Here is a 21,565-nt window from a genome sequence, read left to right as displayed (position 1 = left end):
AATTGGTTGCACCAGAGGAAAAAATCAAGGGGGTGAACACTTTTGCAAGGCACTGTAGTAACTCATTGCAGATGTTGTCCTTGGTGGGATTTGAACCTAGGACCCCAGCACTGAAAGGCAAAAGTGGCAACCACTGAGCCACCTTACTCTCCCTTTATTTTATTTTAAAGGGGAGCCCCTTTGATTTATGTGCGGTTTTGTATATGCTAGGGGTAAAGGTAAGTGGTTAGCACTGTTGCCTTGCACTGTAGAGTTAAGGGGAGGGGGGGGGGCAGTATTGTTCCCATTATGTTTGTTTATTGGAAAAAAAAAAAAAGCACCATTATTTAGCCATGACATTGTGAGTTACCCGAGGATAGTAGTTTTTGTGTATGCTCATTGACTTTGACTGACTTATTATTTCTATTGCTTCAATGATGATTAAAGAGTACCTGTCATCAACAAAAACTTTTAATATGTTGTTCATAATCATTAATGAAGAGATATTGTAATATATCTTCATTAAAAAATATTAATATTTATACCAGTTTTTTCATTTTATACTTTTGGCCACTAGGGGTCACTCTTCTATGCCTGGTCTGCAAGCAGCATCCTATGCTTTTCATAGTAAGTGTACAACTTTTAGGACTAATGCTGAAGGGCTCTGGTCCTTCCACCGGAAGTTCAGTACTGTGAGCTACAAGCCTGCACATGCCTCTCATATAACAGCCAGTCACGTCCCCCTCCCCCCTGCTCTGTGTTCTCCCTGCCCCTCACCACACGTTATCTTATACATTGTATTATCACTTATACATGTATTATTGTATTATCACTGCCTCTGTAATTGCTCCCTCAGCCCCTGGTTCTCAGCATTGACTTTTTAGTGCAGAGAGACACAGGAGAGAGAGAGAGGCTGCCGTCCCTTCCCTGTACTTAGTCTGTATGCACACTGCAGAGCTGCAGAGCAGTGTTTCCCAACCAGGGTGCCTCCAGCTGTTGCAAAACTACAACTCCCAGCATGCCCGGACAGCTGTTGGCTGCCTGGGCATGCTGGGAGTTGTAGTTTTGCAACAGCTGGAGGTGCCCTGGTTGGGAAACACTGCTGCAGAGGGAGAGCAGCATACAGGAAGACTGGCAGAAGCAGAGCCCCAGCCAGGCTTCATGTGACATCATGCCTGCCAGGACCCGCCTCCTTCCACCCCTCAGAAAGACAGTGTTCCTGAGCTAATGAAGAGGGATAAAAAAAAGGTATTTCCACAGCGTTTTAAACCTCAATAAACACAGGGATAGGCATAGTTAGAGAAAGGGACAGATGGGAAGGGGGATCAGGGAAAGTTTAGATGATGACAGGTACCCTTTAAGGGAGAGGTTTCATGTAGGGAAAAGTGTCTGATTGCGGGGGAGGGGGGGAGTTGACCGCTGGGACCCCCTCGATCTTCTCCAGACCAGGTTTAGCAAGATGACTGTAGCTGAGCAGATAATCCTAATACATCATACATACAAGCCCTTTGAAAATGTAACATGTGGATGCCTGACATACATCATTTACACATTATAAGAGCTTTGTTATGGACATTGATGGAGATAGTTTTGTCAGCTGCCCATTGTGTCAAATATAGCTAGCTGAAGACCTTGGGGACACCGTCAGTTCTTTTGCAGTTACGTCTATCTATAAACCATTTTACACATGACAGACTAAGATTATTTTATAGTCTACATTTTTTTTCAAAGACATTTAATTTATAGTCTAGTTTAACAACCCTGTGAATAGAGTTCGTAGTGCATCCGTCTCATCTGGGGTATCACAGGAAGCTATGTCAGATACATCCTCTGTGTCTTCTCGTACCACACATAGAAGACATCTTCAACTTAACTAGACATATACTGACTGATGATCAGATTCATGTACTTAATCGAGGCCTATCTTTCTCTCCTACCACCAGCGTGGATGTTTTTGAAGTCCTAAAAGACATGCAATTATTTGCAAGAAAATTACTTTTAAAAAAAATCTTTCACAATCAATCTTCAGCCTTTTTTTGTTCCACACGAGATGAAACTCTTGCACTAGAAGCATTGGAGGAGCTTGCAGATGAACAGACAACACCTAATATGGAATGGTTTCCCCAAACATTGGCTGCACGCTCACGTAAGTTCCCCCCTCTCTCGTTATCTTGAAATATTGACATTTTTGTTCAGGTTACATCTAGAGAGATTGAACAAGTCTCATCCTTCCGTAATTTTGACAACTGTTCAGAATCTGAGAGATTAGCTATTGAACAGCTTCGTGCCTGTCTGACATTGTAATTAAACCCTCAGACAAAGGGGGCAATGTCGTGTTATGGCCCCTTGAACTCTATGAGAAAGAGGCTTATAGGCAGCTGAAGGACACAACATGTTATAAAAGGTTCACTTTCAACCCTTTAAGCAAATTTCAGGAGGAACTATCTTTCTTGTTATCGCAGGCCACCTCCAAAGGTATTATTACTCCCAAACAACGCACTTATCTGATGGTTGACAATCCGACGATCGCTACTCTCTACCTACTCCCTAAAGTGCATAAACCAATGCAACCCCACCAGGTAGACCAATTGTGTCCGCATGTAAGAATCTATGTGAGCCTGCCTGTAAATTGATTGATTCTGTTCTTAGACCCCTTGTAGAAATGCTGCCGTCTTACATCAAAGAAACAACGGATGCCTTATGTCGACTGGAGAACATCCAACTAGATGACAATATGCTGATTGTTACAAGTGACGTGGAGTCCTTGTACACATCCATTCGCCACCAGGATGGTATCCGGGCTGTTGGTGAATTTCTGATGATGTCCGAAACAGAAAAAGAAATAGGTGAGTTCGTATTGGAACTCCTCAATTTTATCTTGACCCACAATTTCTTCCTTTTTAAGGAAGTGTACTATTTACAGGTACAAGGTACCGCGATGGGCGCGGCCTGTGCGCCTTCTTATGCAAATCTCATCTTAGGGGCATGGGAAAGATCTATATTTTTGACAGACCCTCCCCCTGGCATTGAGAAACTACAGATGTGGGCTCGATATATTGACAATGTCATTTTTGTTTGGAAGGGGTCAGCAGAGGAGTTGCAGACATTTATGACAACGTTGAACGCAAACAATCTGAATATCAAACTCACCTATAGAGCTGGGAGACAAAACGTGGACTTCCTCGACATCTCATTCACGGTGGACAAACAAGGGTACGTACAGTCTGACCTTTTTCGAAAAGCGACTGCAACCAACTCCCTTCTTCATGCACAATCATCTCATCCTCAGAATCTTATTAGAGGCATTCCTGTTGGACAATTTTTGAGATTAAGAAGAATCTGTTCCACGGATGAAGCATTTGAAAACCGTGCAATTGAACTTTGGAGTAGGTTCTCTGAAAGAGGCTATAAAGAAACCTGGATCTGACGTGCCTACCTAAGAGCGAAACATTCCAATAGGAGAAGTTTACAACAACCAAAATTTAATAAATCTAAGGATGGCCAGGTAAGATTTACCTCAGGTTCCCCAAATTAGAGACATCTTGTCAAAAAATTGGAATATTCTTCTGGCAGATGCAATTTTAAAACTGTACCTTCCTAAACAACCTTCTATTACATTTAGAAGGCGTGCTAATCTTAGGGCCATTCTGGTACATAGCCATCATAAAAGCAATAAGTTCATCAACCCATTTGGAGCTGGCAAACCAAAATGAGGTTGTCGCCCATGTGGAAAATGTGTTGCCTGCCCCAACATTTGTAAGGATTCCACCTTTTGTAACTCTGACGACTCACGTTCCTTTGATATCAGACATACTATTTCGTGTAACACAGTGGGGGTTATATACCATGCTACCTGTCCCTGTTCTTTGATCCACATAGGGATGACCTTGTGAACTAAAGAAAAGAAAAAGGGAACATGTCCTAGGAATTATTGCAGCTAAAGATGAAGAAGATCTATCCAGATTGACCACTGTCCCCAGACACTTTAAGACTCATCATGGAAGTGATCCCAGTGGCCTACAGGTGAGGGGCATTGACCGCATTTTCATTGGGATAAGAGGAGGAAATTGGAAGGTCAAACTTGCACAACTTGAAACCAAATGGATTTATAGATGAAAAACTTTGCAGCCATATGGATTAAACGATCATGCCAGCTTTGTGCCTTTTCTATTAGACTATTGATGTACATGTAATACCGCTATCGTTATTTTTCTCTTGATCGAGTGTTTTACTCCCTCTTTTGGGTGGGTGTTTAACTTTGTTTTTATGTTGATGTTTTTAATACTTACCCTCTTTTCTCTTTTTTTCTTTCTTGTTCTTTGTTTTTAGATCCATCAGCCTACATCCATCAAGCACCTTATCTACCCTGTTTCCATTCATCATCTATCTATCTATTCTCTACCCCGCCATGCATGCTGCCAGCTGCTAGCATATATATATTTTTGTCTATGTGTAAATTTTTTATGAGATCTGTCTGTACCATTAATACATATGTATATCTTATGCTAATTTATAATTCTACATATATAAAAAAAATTGTGATTTTTTTATGCACTTTACTGATGCCATGCTACCATGTACTTTTAATGATAATAACACCCCTAAATTTAAATTGTACTCTGGATTTTTCATTAGGATGTACACTTTGCTTAGTAGCCAGTCATCTCCAATTTTTTGCACATTATACTATTACTCCAGATATGCTGGTATTCTTTCATTATTTATTACAATTTTTCTGTGGTCTTATTAATTTCCATCTTTTTATTTTTTTATTGACTTATATCATGGGTGCTCTCTTCCCTTCTTCCTTTCTCTCTTGTTTCTCTTTCGTTTTTCCCGCCTTTTTTCCTTTCTCTCTTCCCCCCCCCCTGTTTCCCTTTTTTTTCTTCCCCCCCTTCTCCTCCCCCCTTCCTTCCCTTTACCCCTATTTTGTTTTCTTTTTATCATGTTTTATTCCCCCCAACATTTTTATTAGCATTTTTTCATTCATTTTATTTCTACTTTTTGCACTAGCATTTTTATTTATACTGCTTAATTTTGGCACTTTTACACTTTAATTGTTATACACTGGATACATTAATAAAATATTTATTTGCACATATGTCCCCTTTGTCTGTATTCATCTATTTTGACTTCACAGCATCTTATTAACTTGGTGATACCTGTTTAATTCACTTATGTCTGCACACATTTATAGTGGACACTTATTTATGCATATACTTTTCACTTGTAGTTTTCACCTCTGGTACATCACCTATTACATCTGCACTTACGTCTCTGTCACTCCTTTACCTTTTCTTCCATTCTTCTTTACATTCATAATGTATCACTCCTCATCTTTTCTTCACTTCGCATTCCCATTTTTTAAACGTTATCTAGCAGCTCCTCTTTTCTCATTCAATGTTATTCTTTCTTAGCAATTGAGATGGAGCAGCTCTGCTCCGCCCTGATCTCTGACAGAGCTGTCAGCGGATCACGCGACCCGCCCCGGTCATGTGACACAGCCGGACAATTTCCGGATTCTCGCCCTGTTTAATGGCAATCTGGTTATGTTGTGGGCGGCGGTGACTGCTTCCGGAGCGATGGGTGCAGCGATACGCATAACACGCTGACCTGGGCACATGTTTTCAGGGTAGGAAGCCCAGCTGTGTTATATTTAACTGTGTAGATTCTGTTACATGGTGTGTGATTGGGTCTTTTGAGTGTGTGTGATATGAAAGGCGCTATGATTGGCTGACTATGGAGATATATACCCACCTGTTTGGGGCTTTAGACAGGCCCCCTGACGAAGCACAACGTAAAACCTACGTTGCGGTTGGATTTGGTAGGTGGTAGCATGCATGGCGGATAGTTCTTTTATGATTGCTGTATTTTATTCTTAATTTACGGCCTTTGTATCTATAGAACAAATTTTTCCTTGCAATAATTCTTTATCTCTGACTTCTTGTTTAGTCTGTGTTTATTCCTTTATATATACATTATAATTTTTTGTTCAGAGAATTAACTATATGCTTTGTACTTGTGATGTCCATGTAATGTAATACCTCCTGTACCATCTCCAGTCATCTGTTCTTGTTGCTGTATGTGCCTAGATTTTAATATTCTCTCTATTTTTAAATGTATGTCTTTTTTGATATATGTTGAATAAAGTTTTATCATTTTACACAATTGGTTCTTCTTTGTTGGTGGACATTATAAGAGCTTTGTTATGGACATTGATGGAGATAGTTTGGTCAGCTGCCCATTGTGTCAAATGTAGTTAGCAGAAGACCTTGTGGACACCGGCAGTTCTTTTGCAGTTACATCTATCTATAAACCATTTTACACAAGACAGACTAAGATTATTTTATAGTCTACATTTTTTTTCAAAGACATTTAATTTATAGACTACATTTTCTTCAGAGACATTTAATTTACCTTGAACTCTGCAGCATTTGTCTTATTTTGGATTATATTCAAGTCATGTAGGTCATAAGAACCATTATATTGCTGTTAAAATTGCTGTGTCACATCCAAATGCTTTTAGTTGTACATAGTTAAATATTGATGCTTCCTTTGCATACCCATACATAGCTTTATTAGAAGTACTAGTGCATATTAAGCAATGTCAAGAAATACTAAGCGTTGACATCATTACGTAGTGTTTTCTTTCAAATTTTTTGATGATATCCAACCATGTATTAAGTAGCTTCTTAAGTGCCCCTTTTGCACCTGGCGAGATGCTGTATTAGTGAAACTCCCTGTCCCCTGCCAAGATGATGCCTTATCTCCCCCTCAAATAAAAAGTCACGTCATGCAATAATTTACATACAGAATGTCTAATGACTCACAATTAACATCTTCTCTAATTACGGCCTTTTTTTTTTTTTTTTTCTCCATCCGTCTCAGGCCATCATAATGACTTCTTTCAGGCAAAACTCATCTCTTCAGCATCTGCAGGACAAACTTGGACACCCCAAATGCCCCCCCCCCCACCTTAGTGTACCATATTGTAAAAGTGGTAGGGTTAGAGCCCCCATTTAGTAGCTATATTTCTCATAGTTGGCAGCAAATTCCCTCATAGGTAGGGATGTCCCAAAGTAGGTTAGATAGATACCTTATTAGAAAGTCCCTTCATAGGCAGGTACGTCCTTAACTAGTTAGACCGTACCAATAGATAAACACTTTAGGTAGGTAGATCAACCCCCCCCCCCCAGTAGGTAAATACATTGTTAGGTAGGTAAGCATGTAGCTATATAGTTAGGTAGCCAGGTAGCTTTTGTAGGCGATCCGTTGGGACTGAACCAACTGATATTAATTTGCACTAAAAAGGGGATGGATTTCTCTTTAATTATTAAAAGATTACAGCTGTTGTCTAGGCTTTTCATGCCTTTTTTCATCTTCTGTGCTGTGTTTAATAAGAAACTGACAACTTGTTCAGCTGCACTAATACTGGTATATAGTGCAGATGAAATGCTTTCAAAAAAGGGGTTACTCGCATGCATCCTCAATATTCACTGCCCTTCCCAAACCCTAACTAACCATGCAAATGTCTTCACTCTTGTGAGAGCCTGTGGGGCGGAGGAAGGTTTGAGTGCTCTGCCCAGCCTGCCCCCTTGCTGACTATGCAAACATCTTCACTCTCGCACCTCTTCAGGACACAGGGCGTATGGATACGCCCTGCATTCCGAGTCCTTAAGGACCAAGGGCGTATCCATACGCCCATGGGAAACCCGGTCCCCACCGCTAGCCGGTTAGGGACCGGAGCCGGATGCCTGCTGAAATCGTTCAGCAGGCATCACGGCATATCACCCAGGGGGGTCATTATGTCCCCCCATGTCAGCGATGGCCGCAGATCGCTGGACAATTCATTCCAGCGATCTGCGGCGACACCGGGTCAATCGGGTCTCCAGTGACCCGGTGACCCGGAATTACTGGCTGATTGGGGCATTCTCTGACGGCCCTGAACAGCCATAGCCAACAGGGGTGAAGTGGCACTGGTGCCACCTCACGATCGCGCTGATTCGTCGGCCGGTTAATCAGGGCACCTGCTGCGGGTGTCACTCCCGCAACCCGCTCCGCCCCTCTTCCGGAGGACGTGAGCGGGTGCGGGAAGAAGACCCCAGGAGCTGGGGACCCCGATCCCCGGCGTCCCTGTTGGGATCGGGGCCCCAGGAGCCGCTTGGAGCTGAGTGACAGCCTCCTGCTGTTGCTTAGCAACAGCTCCCAGCATGTAAAAAGGGCATGTTGGGAGCTGTAGTTATGCAACAGCAGGAGGCAGACAACCACAACTCCCAGCATTCCCTTATGGGCATGCTGGGACTTATAGTTTTGCGGGGCTATTTTCTGCTTTTACCCTTTTTAAAAATGTAAAATTTTTGGGAAACAAGCATATGCAAAACTCGTGAAACACCTGTGGGGTATAAAGGTTCACTTTACCCCTTGTTACGTTCCCCGAGGGGTCTAGTTTCCAAAATAGTATGCCATGTGGTTTTTTTTTTTTTTGCTGTCCTGGCACCATAGGGGCTTCCTAAATGCGGCATGCCCCCAGAGCAAAATTTGCTTCCAAAAAGCCAAATGTGACTACTCCTCTTCTGAGACCTGTAGTGCGCAAGCAGAACACTTTTCACCCCCATATGGGGTGTTTTCTGAATCGGGAGAAATTGGGATTCAAATTTTGGGGGGTATTTTCTGCTATTACCCTTTTTAAAAATTAAAAATTTTTGGGAAAACAAGCATTTTAGGTAAAAAATTTTTTATTTCTTTTTACATTTTCAAAAGTCATGAATCACCTGTGGGGTATTAAGGCTCACTTAATTCCTTGTTACCTTCCCCAAGGGGTCTCGTTTCCAAAATGGTATGCCATGTGTTTTTTTTTTTTTTTTTTTGCTGTTCTGGCACCATAGGAGCTTCCTAAATGCAACATGCCCCCCAAAAACCGTTTCAGAAAAATGTTCTCTCCAAAATCCCCTTGTCGCTCCTTCCCTTCTGAGCCCTCTACTGCGTCCGCTGAACACTTTACACTTTACATATGAGGTATGTGCTTACTCGAGAGAAATTGGGCTACAATGATAAGTATACATTTTCTCCTTTTACCACTTGCAAAAATTGGGTCTACAAGAACAGGTGAGTGTAAAAAATGAAGATTTTGAATTTTCTCCTTCACTTTGCTGCTATTCCTGTGAAACACCTAAAGGGTTAAAACACTGACTGAATGTCATTTTGAATACTTTGGGGCGTGCAATTTTTATAATGGGGTCATTTATGGGGTATTTCTAATATGAAGACCCTTCAAATCCACTTCAAAACTGAACTGGTCCCTGAAAAATATTGAGTTTGAAAATTTTGTGAAAAATTGGAAAATTGCTGCTAAACTTTGAAGCCCTCTGATGTATTCCAAAAGTAAAAACTTGTCAATTTTATGATGCAAACATAAAGTAGACATATTGTATTTTTGAATTTTAAAAAATGTATTCGTAATATCCATTTTCCTTACAAGCAGAAAGCTTGAAAGTTAGAAAAATGCAAAATTTTTAAATTTTTCATAAAATTTACGGATTTTTCACCAAGAAAGGATGCAAGTTACCACAAAAATGTACTACTATGTTAAAGTAGAATATTTCACGAAAGCAGTCTCGGAATCAGAATGATAACTAAAAGCATTCCAGAGTTATTAATGTTTAAAATGACAGTGGTCAGATGTGCAAAAAATGCTCTGGTCCTTAAGGCCAAAATGGGCTTGGTCCTTAAGGGGTTAATCCCCCTCCCCAAGACAGGCTCTCATGAGAGTAAAGAGGGGTTACTCCTCGCCTTCAAAGATACAAACAGTCACTTTTTACCTGTTATTTCACATTATTACACATTGCATAATTTTTTATCTTATTTGTGGTTGTTTTTATTTTGTATGTATGGATTACTTGGGTTGTTACTATCATCTGGTGAAAATGGCTCCTTTGGAAATATATAAAGTGAGTAAAAAGGGGGCATGTTCTATACTTTTTACAAATGTATATGCCTTATTATACCTGTTTATGAAAAAAGGCATGTTAAAAATATATAATTTGAATATATATTGTGAACAGACCCTTTCTGGGAGTGTGGTCCCAAACAGGGAGCCTCCAGCTGATGCCAAACTACAACTCTCATCATTCCCAGGCAGTGCTGGCTTCTTTTTCCTTTTGGAGTGTACATAGAAACTGTTGACTATTTTGAGTGACTTACCCCCTTTCAATAAAGAGATGTCACACCTTGACCAAAAAACATTAACACTTAAAAATAAAAACCAAAGGAGGAGAGAAGGGGGCCTTTATGTTGCTGCTCCCCATTGAACACCTCTTCATCAAAACACCATTGGTCAGACCAGGACCGCAGTGTATTCCCTGCACTTATGGCCCTCCTCACATTTTGGGCCATGATTTGAAGCCCAATACCGGTCTGTTGCAGTGCAAAACTTCTCCCGCTTTTCAGGCAGTAAAAATTGTCGTACCTCCCTCCAAACCTGTAGAGGGCCCGTCATTCTCTACTAGCTCAGTGTTGTACAAGCTAATTTTTCCCTGAGTGAAAAGCCTGTTAACTGAAGTAGTGCATAGCCACCACAAGGACCTGCTTTATATGTCTTCTAAGGAATGGGCTCTAGGTCTTTGGTACAGCTATAGCCTATTGCTGCAGTATTCTGCTCTGGTAAAGATTGGCCCCTCAGAAATGTACGGAGGCCTGTATATTGTGATAGACAAGTGTCTAGTCATGAACAGAGTTGGTGGGGACTCCTGTGGTGACTAATAAGTTTCTAGCTTTATTGAGGCTTTTCACATTGCTAGAGGCAATTCCCTTGACCCAAAAGTTGTATCCCACTGTGATGTCAAGGTCTCTACTCATAAGAAAGTCATGTGGAACTATCATGTGACAGACATGTGATGGCAAGTGATTTTAAGATAAAAATGTAAAGTAAAAGTAAAAAATGCCATGTGACAAAAGTAAACGTAATCTCAACCACATAAAACACAAAATCATTGATAATAGTTAGATACCCTCTCACCCTTTATGTCATTATTAACGTGCCATGGGTTGGAAACATGTAGATTTATACATATTCTAGTTTATTTTACAATTAAATTGCGTAGAAATTAGAAATATGCCTTTTATATATAAACCCATATTTGAGGGTCTTTAAAACTTCAGAATACAGAAAGGTTCACACACACACTTCAAGCCAATTATGGACACTTTGAGATGAATGTGGTGTCTCAAAGCTTACTTTGTGGATGCTGATATGTATATAAGTCCCATGTCAGTCATGTGATCATGTCCAGAGTGCCCATGAGATTAATGGGTTACTAGGGACAAAAGTGTAATTGTTATCTAACTGAAACTGTATTCTTATAATATAGAGGTATTTCTTTATTGTATCATTCCACATTAGTTGAGGTGTCAGAATTGTGTTCCACAGAATTATATAAATGAATTTATTTAAATGTAGATGTACAACAAAAATAGAGAAACACAGCCGCACATCCACCATTTGTAATTTGATCTACTTGCTTCTCAGCATCATTTCAAAAACTAACATTTTGTTAGTATACATTTTGTTAGTATACATTTTGTTGGTATACATTTTGTTGGTATACATTTTGTTGGTATACATTTTGTTAGTATACATTTTGTTGGTATACATTTTGTTGGTATACATTTTGTTGGTATACATTTTGTTGGTATACATTTTGTTGGTATACATTTTGTTGGTATACATTTTGTTAGTATACATTTTGTTGGTATACATTTTGTTGGTATACATTTTGTTGGTATACATTTTGTTGGTATACATTTTGTTGGTATACATTTTGTTAGTATACATTTTGTTGGTATACATTTTGTTGGTATACATTTTGTTAGTATACATTTTGTTAGTATACATTTTGTTGGTATACATTTTGTTAGTATACATTTTGTTGGTATACATTTTGTTGGTATACATTTTGTTAGTATACATTTTGTTGGTATACATTTTGTTGGTATACATTTTGTTGGTATACATTTTGTTGGTATACATTTTGTTAGTATACATTTTGTTGGTATACATTTTGTTGGTATACATTTTGTTGGTATACATTTTGTTAGTATACATTTTGATCAAAAAGTACAAGCCCACTCGCCACATCAAGGCCACCTATTCAGAGCTGGAGGAGGCTGCAGGGCCCTTATTAAAACTTTATTTAAACATGAGATCATTTCATAATGACATGTTTCCTTTAACTGTTTCAGGACTGGCATTTACCTGCTATCTCATCTTCTGCTTCAGCACATAACATTGTAAGTATTTCTCCTGCATAATATGTGATTTTGTTTTTTTATATTGTAGATGAAATAAATTGCATTTTTTTGTCATTCATTTCTAAGTTGCACTTGTTAGGCACCCTCACTGGCACCACCTGTATATTCAGGTTAGTCGAGTTGATCCATCTGTCAGTTTTCCTTTTAAAGGAGCCTTTACATGACTGAATTATTGTCAGTGCAGGGCTGCACAAACTATCATTAGCTATATGTGAAAAAAAATCACATATCATGCCCACATTTCAAGAGTCTTGATCAGTCATGGTTTCTAGTGCTGAGAATCTGACCGATCTCTAGATCCAAACCAAGAGAAGCACACAGCACAACTTTTCACTCTTTAGCTCGGAACACAATTTCACTCTTTAGCTCGGAACACAATTTGTGTTGTTGCAGGATACTGGCTCCATTATAAGCATATGAAGCCTGACTCCTGCAATGAGATGGGTTAAAGGGGTACTCCAGTGGAAAAACATTTTTTCAAATTCTGGTGCCAGAAAGTAAAACAGATTTGTAAATTATTTCTATAAATTTTTTTTTTATCTTAATCCTTCCAGTACTTATCAGCTGCTGTATGTTCCAGAGGATGTTGCATAGTTCATTTCAGTCTGACCACAGAGCTCTCTGCTGACACCTCTGACCGTGTCAGGAACTGTCCAGAGCAGGAGAGGTTTTCTATGGGGATTTTCTCCTATTCTGGACAGTTCCTGACACAGAGGTGTCAGCAGAGAGCACTGTGGTAAGACAGAAAAGAACGACTCAACTTCATCTGTAGTATACAGCAGCTGATAAGTACTAAAAGGATTAGGATGTTTTAATCTGTTTAACTTTCTGTCACCAGTTGATTTGGAAAAAAATAAAATTCCACCGGAGTACCCCTTTAAGTACCGGACTGGGGAGTACAGTGCATGGCCACATGCTTCTTCCGGATATATCTAGAGATCAGTGTTGAGCAGGACTAAGACCCTGACCTATCAAAACTTTTGAATTGTCATTGTGAATGACAGTAACATTTTCACATACATCATTGTTAGCTGCTTATCCCTGTTTACACAAGTGAATATGACGTTGAGTAATGATTGTTTATTGTGCCGCATAATACCAGCAATCAGCCGCCGAATTAGCATTCCCGACTTTTCATTCTACTGAGCTGAATTATGTTGTTTGTGATAAGCTTTCTGTAGCAGTCCACAATGACACATTTTATAGCTGTCAAGTGGCCAATAGGGAGCTTCTGTGGTCAGATGCTTGAATTATGTATCATCTGGAGCAGACAAAAATACTTGGCGGAATAAGGACACAGCGGGGGTCATGTATAAAAAATGGCCATAGTGCACATTCTTTGCCAGTAGGTTAAAAATATAATGAAGGTTTTACATGTTTATAATGAATGTTTTACATGGTAAATCTACAAAAGAAAACATTTTTTTACACAAGAATAACCCAAAAATGTAGGTTATATTTATCACTGAAGCTCTTCACATGGTTGTATTTTTCTATGGCCTTATTACAACTATGCTAAAATAAGAAAAAAGACAAGTGGCACCGATACCTTATCCACGCAGCTCCATGAGATGGAAAGGTACGACTCAGGTAGAAAACCAGGTATGCCAGGTGCGGTGGTGCTAGGACAGATATGTAGCAATCAATATAGTGACAATAGAAGACAAAAACAGGCGTCCTGCACTCACCGCTTCAGATCTAGTGATACGGCTCCCATCTCGGGCTGCTCCTCCGGATCGGTGGACAAAGGTGGCGTGGGGCACTCAGAGGCGACTGACAACAGTTTCACACATAGGTATGCGCTTCTTCCGGCCTTCTTATACTGGAAGAAGCGCATACCTGTGGGAGAAACCGCAGTCAGTCGCCTCTGAGTGCCCCACGCCACCTTTGTGGACTGATCCGGAGGAGCAGCCCGAGATGGGAGCCGTATCACCAGAGCTGAAGCGGTGAGTACAGGATGCCTGTTTTTGTCTTCTATTGTCACTTATTACAACTATGTTTAGTTTATATCACATTTTCTCCTTTGCTTTTAGAGCAGAGATCTCTTTGTTCTTACTTACGGTGCTTTTGTGGCCCAGTTGTGCAAAGATTATGACAGTGATGAAGAAGTTAACAAATATTTGGATACAATGTAAGTATTTACTGCACAACTTATTATTTTTTTTTAAGACACTTTGTATTATTGGACGTGTTTTAATATATTAATGCTTATATTTACAATATCAAATATTATTGTTTATTATGTTTCTACTACAATGTAATTTTTTTTTTTTATAATAATAGCCATTGACATTACAATGTTTTTCAATGAACAGTTAGATAACAGAAAAATGCACCAGGATCCACTAGGCAATGAGGTTGCTAGGAATTATGTACTGTATATATGTTATAAGGCAAAACACAAACTAATGAACACAAATCCAGACTTGATTTTCGTATCTCTGAGATGGCCTAAAGCAGGGGTGTGGTTGTCAGGACATGCTTAGAGAAGTAGTTTCTAGTACAGCGAGAGGGCCAGTGGTTTTGAGGTTGGAGACCAATTGTCTAGAGAAACTGCTTAGCTCCTATGACCCAGATATTGCAAATATACATACATACATTATACCCAGGACTAAAGTCCTGCAGGAACGCATGGGAACTGAGTTCCTGCTTTTTTTCACAGCAGGAACACTGTTCCCATTAGCAGGAGTCCTGCAGGACCAGCCCTTGAGTGGAAATCTTGGGTGAGTTCCTACACTTTTCTTTCCCAGGACTTGACCCCTGATTATACCTGTACATAATTGTTTGTAATATTTAGTCTCTACTTTGGTTGTGCATGTTTTTAGAAAATACAGTTTTATTGGCCTTTTATCTAACCGCACCAATTATTCTCATCTAACATTACTTTTTATTTTTTATTTTCCAGGGGATATAACATTGGAGTTCGACTAGTTGAAGACTTTTTGGCCAACTCTGGCATAAAGAAATGCCGCAGCTATAGTGAAACAGTGGATATAATTGCAAAGGTAATATAAAGCATACTTATGCTTTATATAATGTAAAATGTGTTTTCTCACTGCTTAGTACAACCACATTTAGTGCCTCTATTTAGGGTATATACCAAAGATGCAGTTTTTTTTTTTTTTTTTAAAGAAATGTCTTAAACGAAAAGGTGTTGTTTCTGGAGCAGGTGCATGAATTTCTGCAAGCCTTATTCAGATGGATGAGACCGTTTTAAACATTTCTGCTACAAACTATTGTATTTGAACATATTGCAACACCCGAATCCTCTATTTTTTTTAATACTAATTATACTTAAAGGGGTACACTGCCCCTAGACATCTTATCCACTATCCAAGGATAGGGGATAAGATGTCTGATCGTGGGGGTCCCGCCTCTGGACCGCGATCTCTCCTACATCCCCTAGTCATCTCCAGCACGGAGCCAAAGTTTGCTCTGTGCCTGATGATTCACAATACAGGGGCCGGCAGTTCATGATGTCATGGCCCCACCCCTTTAATGAAAGTCTATGGGCGTGGTCACCATCACAAGCCGTGATGTCACGAACCGCCAGCCCCTGTATCGTCAGGCACGGAGCAAACTTCGGATCTGTGCTACAGATGACTAGGGGCTGCAGGAGAGATTGCGGGGGTCCCCAGTGGTGGGACCCCCACGATCAGAAATCTTATCCCCTATCCTTGGATAGGAGATAAGATGTCTAGGGGTGCAGTACCCCTTTAAGTCCCTTCAGAACCCTATGGTAGTTTAGGTTTAAATCAGTCACACTGCGCATGATGCTCTATTTGTAGCCCTAATATATTCATATTTGCATTACATGGCATTCTAGTCAAGTAATACATTCTAAAAGATGGGGAGGGTAACTAGAATTATTTATTTGTTGTCTATAGCAAAGCATAATTTAAATTCTATTATTTTATAAATGTAGAATAATTAGAACTATGAGACTTTTTTTGGGAGGTATTGATGTATGGTACTGGAATGTGACATACAGTACAGTATATGACTTAGGAATAACTGCAATATTATGAAATAGGAGATTAGCTGAGTTATTCACTTATCTAGTTATGTATGGTCACTAGTGTAACTAATCTACCAAATTTGCTTTTTTTTTTTCCAAGTTTACTACTTTGGCACAATAGAAACTATTTTTCTAAAAAGTAATTGTGTTGCTCTAAAAATTAATTGTATAATTCATTCATTCATTGTATAAGAGAAAAAAATATTTTTATTTTTGAAGCGTGGGACTTTTTTTTTCTTCTCTTTTTTTTTTCCTTTTTATTTTTAGCATTTGTTAGTCTCCCCGGGGAGTAATAAATATGATCTTGTAGCACTATGTATTATGCCTGTCAGCATGATGCTGACTGGCAACTATAAATCTATACCTCCATCATGATGGTATAATAGCATGTACATGGTAGAACTGGGGGCCTTCACAATGCCCCATGGCTGCTATGGAAACCTATCAGCACCTGGCAATCATAATGCTGAGGTGCCAATGGAGTAAAAGATGCTCCTAAACTTCTTAAATAAAACAATCGCTATTTGACCATGTAAACCCTTTACCAGGACCAGGGCTGTCTTTGGCCATGGTAGTTATAGCAGGATCTCAACTGTCATGCAACTAAGCATCCCTAATTTTCATCATGGAAGACCTGTACTGGCTTGTTCCAGCCCTTATATAAAAAGGAGTAAGAATCGGAACAAGGCCCTATAGTGACCACCAGCCTTAAATATATTTATAGAAAAGGTCAAATTTTTTGTGCAGTTTTCATTGTGTTTTTTTCTGTGTTCTATTTGTGTTGATTTGGGGACAATTATGGACATTTATCAACGGGTTTAGTCAGGTTTTCTTTACTATAATTGTCGCAAAATTGTCGCAACTGCGACTACACGATTTTTCTTGACTGGAAAGCGAGAAAAGCAAGTTTTCCTAAAATTTACTATGTAGTAATAATTTTAAAATGGACTATGGGTAGTCAGGTATTTATTAACTGCGACAGTCGCAACTGCGCAAAAAAAAGTCGCAACAGCGTGAAAAATTGACTAAATTTACTCCAGCTCAAACATGGAGCAGAAAAAGCTACTACCAAAGTAAAAAAGGAAAAATTGCTTACGTGAAAGAAAATTATCAACAGGCTGAAACCAGTTGATAAATACGTTGCACATAAGCAAAAAAAAAGTAAGGAAAAAATTACTAAAAAAAAGAATACATAAGCAAACATTGATAAATGGCCCTCAATAAGTATATAGGGAAACAACTTTTTTTTTACTTTTTTTTAACTCATTTGCAAGCTGAAAGGTTTGTTTTTTTCAGAAATTTTAGCTCTAGGCTTCTCTGTAGAACTTGAAATATATATGTATTGTAGTATATTGAAAAAACGTCACTAAAAATGCTCCCTAAAAAAAGCTATAAAAACATTTTAAATTCAGGCCATTGCAAGGAAAATGTGAAAAAAGTTGTGTAAAGAAGCCTTATAAAAGTTTCTCATCTAAGAGTTGCTGCAGCAATTGGATGTGAAAGATCAACTTTGTTTTATTGTAATGACTTTAATAATTCAAAATTGTTACACCCCCACAAAGCTGACCCACACAAGAAGCAAACAAGAACTACCGATTTATACAGTAGATAGCTTTCCTATAATGCATTTTTTTTACTATTCTCTATCCAAATATTCTCTCCCATATGTTAAATACCACTGATTATTAGAAGTATTTTATTTCAGCCACATCCTATTTATTTAGCCCAGTATTTAATGGAATGTTTCAACTCCTGCCCCAGCAACAAGTCATCTTATAGCTCTTTTATTTGTTCTATTAAACATATTTTATATAACGTATTCAAGGATAAGTTACCCACTTGGTAACCTTCACACTTCTTTTAGCCACGGCATATGGTACATGGTTCTAAGCAGCAATTTTAAGCAGCTAATGAATAACCACAAGCATTAATTATAACAATAGAAATGTATTATTTCTTTGATAATCTCTAAATACTTTTTTGTTCAAAAATCCATGTTTACATTACTGTATATATGCATTATTTGATCATTAGGGTTTCCAGCAGTCAGACCACAAGAAATCAACTGGACTCTTAAAGAGTACCTTTCATTAATTTTTTATATTTTATAACTTATTCTATATAGATCAACTTTCTAATAGCATTGTATTAAAAAAATAAATGATTCCTTTTATGTCTATTTTCATTTTGAAACTGTGGCCACTAGGGGTCTCCCTAGGAGTCCCTGGCCGCAAGCTTTTTCATTGATTTCGGACTCACGCCAGCCTGGCGTGTGAGTCCGAAAATGCAGACTCAGCACGGCCCCCCACCTGTCAATCAAACAGGCGGGAGTGAGTGCTGTGCTCATATCCCTGCAGGGCTATGCTATGCACACTCAATATCAGGTATTGAGCCTGTGTGCTATGCACACTCAATATCATGTAATGAGCCAGCATGGTATGCATGCTCAATATCAGGTATTGAGTCTGTATGCCATGCACGCTCATTACATGTATTGAGCCAGCATGCTATGCACGCTCAATATCATGTAATGAGCCAGCATGCTATGCACGCTCAATATCATGTCATGAGCCAGCATGGTATGCACACTCAATATCAGGTATTGAGGAAGCATGCTATGCACGCTCATTTTCATGTATTGAGCCTGCATGGTATGCACGCTCAATATCAGGTATTGAGCCTGCATGGTATTCACGCTCAATATCAGGTATTGAGCCTGCCGGCTATGCACGCTCAATATCAGCAATTGAGCCAGCATGCGATTTACACTCAATGTCAGCTATTGAGCAAGCATGTTATGCACATTCAACATCATGTAATGAGCCAGCATGGTATGCACGCTTAATATTAGCTATTGAACCAGCATGCTATGCAAGCTCAATATCAGCTATTGAGCCAGCATGCTATGCAAGCTCAATATCAGGTATTGAACCAGAATGCTATGCACACTCAATATCAGGTATTGAGCAAGCATGCTATGCACGCTCAATATCAGCTATTGAGCCAGCATGCTATGCATGCTCATTTTCATGATATTGAGTGTGCATAGCATGCTGGCTCAATACATGAAAATGAGCGTGCATAGCATGCTGGCTCAATACATGAAAATGAGCGTGCATAGCATGCTGGCTCAATAGCTGATATTGAGCGTTCATAGCATGCTGGATCATTACATGATATTGTTTGTGCATAACATACTGGCTCATTACATGATATTGAGCATGCATATGATGCAGGCTCAATACATGAAAATGAGCGTGCATAGCATGCTGGCTCAATAACTGATATTAAGCGTGCATAGCATGCAGGTTCAATAACTGATAAGGACAGGGATAGAGATAGTTAGAGTCAAGGACAGATGGGGAGGGGGATTAGGGAAAGTGTAGTTGATGATAGGTATCTCTTTTACCAAATTAGATACACATTAGACACATAGTTATTGGAACCCTTTTGATGGTCTTTCAATGTTTCATAATAGTATGTTTTCTCCTGAATATGAGTATTCCAAGTGTAAGCCTTAATGATGGATCATATAGAATCCCCACTTTATCCTCTTTAAATATTATTCTTTTGTATCCAGGATTAATTGTTTAATAGCATTTTGCACTGTCATATATCTCGGTGACGCCTAACCTATAAAGCTCATTGTCAAGCACAACACAAGCAAAAGACCTGTTTCCTTTAGATATACACAGACTCACATTTTATGTGAAAACCAAGCAATTATCTTGATTCAGCTCTTGTTTATATGGTGTTCATCCAGATTTGAAGTCATTATAGTCTTTCATGTGACAAGGCAGTTCAATAAATCTTTGATGCCACGTTAGATCTTCTTAGAAGATTACTGAGTGAAAATACTAACACTCAAAACACTCAACAGAGTCAACAAATTATGTGTGTGGTGACATGTCAAAGCAGTCTGCCATCAGGCAGAACCCTTTAAATCAAAGCTAACCTATAAGACTAACAGTGGGAAAAAACATACTGTACATTTACACTTTTCTGAAGCTTCCAACTGGGTGGAGACAGGGCACCAAATTGACATACAAGGCAACCTTCGATCCAGGAACCTTTTTGGCATTTCTGTAGCCATGCAGCTGGTGCATGTGTTCAATCACTACTCATAGAGATGTGATGGTTATAAGGGGTCAGTCTGGTAATAGAGTATCTTTAGGCTTCATGCACATAGCAAAATCAGTATAGGGAGGGACATGGAGACATGTACAATACACTGCTCAAAAAAAAAAGGGAACACTAAGATAACACATCCTAGATGTGAATGAATGAACTAATCGTATGAAATACTTTCTTCATTACATAGTTGAATGTGCTGACAACAAAATCACACAAAAATTATCAATGGAAATCAAATTTATCAACCCATGGAGGTCTGGATATGGAGTCACACTCAAAATCAAAATGGAAAACCACACTACAGGCTGATCCAACTTTGATATAATGTCCTTACAACAAGTCAAAAGGAGGCTCAGTAGTGTGTGTGGCCTCCACGTGCCCGTATGACCTCCCTACAATACCTGGGCATTTTCCTGGTGAGATGGCGGATGGTCTCCTGTGCTCCAGACCTGAACTAAAACATCTGCCAACTCCTGGATAGTCTGTGGTGCAATGTGGCATTGGTGGATGGAGCGAGACATGATGTCCCACATGTGCTCAATCAGATTCAGGTCTGGGGAACAGGCGGGCTAGTCCATAGCATCAATGCCTTCCTCTTGCAAGAACTGCTAACACACTCCAGCCACATGAGGTCTAGCATTGTCTTGATTTGGAGGAACCCAGGGCCAACTGCACCAGCATATGTTCTCACAAGGGGTCTGAGGATCTAATCTCGGTACCTAATGGCAGTCAGGCTACCTCTGGCAAACACATGGAGGGCTGTGCCCCCTAAAGAAATGCCATCCCACATAATTACTGACCCACTGCCAAATCGGTCATGCTTGAGGATGTTGCAGGCAGCAGAACGTTCTCCATGGCATCTCCAAACTCAGTCACGTCTGTCACATGTGCTCAGTGTGAGCCTGCTTTCATCTGTGAAGAGCACAGGGAGCCAGTGGCAAATTTTGCCAATCTTGGTGTTCCCTGGCAAATGCCAAACGTCCTGCACGATGGTGGGCTGTAAGCACAACCTCCAACTGTGGACGTCGGGCCCTCATACCACCCTCATGAAGTCTGTTTCTGACCGTTTGAGTGGACACATGCACATTTGTGGCCTGCTGGAGGTCATTTTGCAGGGCTCTGGCAGTG

The 21,565-nt window shown here is 39.6% G+C and overlaps 1 protein-coding gene across 14 annotated transcripts in view; it reads left to right on the top strand.

The window, feature by feature from the left end:
* TRAPPC3L (trafficking protein particle complex subunit 3L) overlaps positions 1-21,565 on the top strand; it is a 122,755-nt gene that overhangs the window by 73,600 nt on the left and 27,590 nt on the right. For 12 of the 14 annotated variants that reach the window (XM_056566380.1, XM_056566378.1, XM_056566376.1 and 9 more), the window contains 3 exons: positions 12,217-12,264; positions 14,319-14,416; positions 15,191-15,290. In XM_056566380.1, the coding sequence (XP_056422355.1) occupies positions 12,217-12,264; positions 14,319-14,416; positions 15,191-15,290 (246 nt within the window). Of the gene's footprint in view, positions 1-4,964; positions 5,612-5,662; positions 5,804-12,216; positions 12,265-14,318; positions 14,417-15,190; positions 15,291-21,565 lie in introns of those variants that run through there. The other 2 variants (XM_056566390.1, XM_056566389.1) reach the window with 2 other exon arrangements.

This window comes from Hyla sarda, chromosome 3 (assembly GCF_029499605.1).
Source record: "Hyla sarda isolate aHylSar1 chromosome 3, aHylSar1.hap1, whole genome shotgun sequence".
NCBI classification, from domain to species: domain Eukaryota; kingdom Metazoa; phylum Chordata; class Amphibia; order Anura; family Hylidae; genus Hyla; species Hyla sarda.
This window is presented reverse-complemented; position numbering and strand designations above follow the sequence as displayed.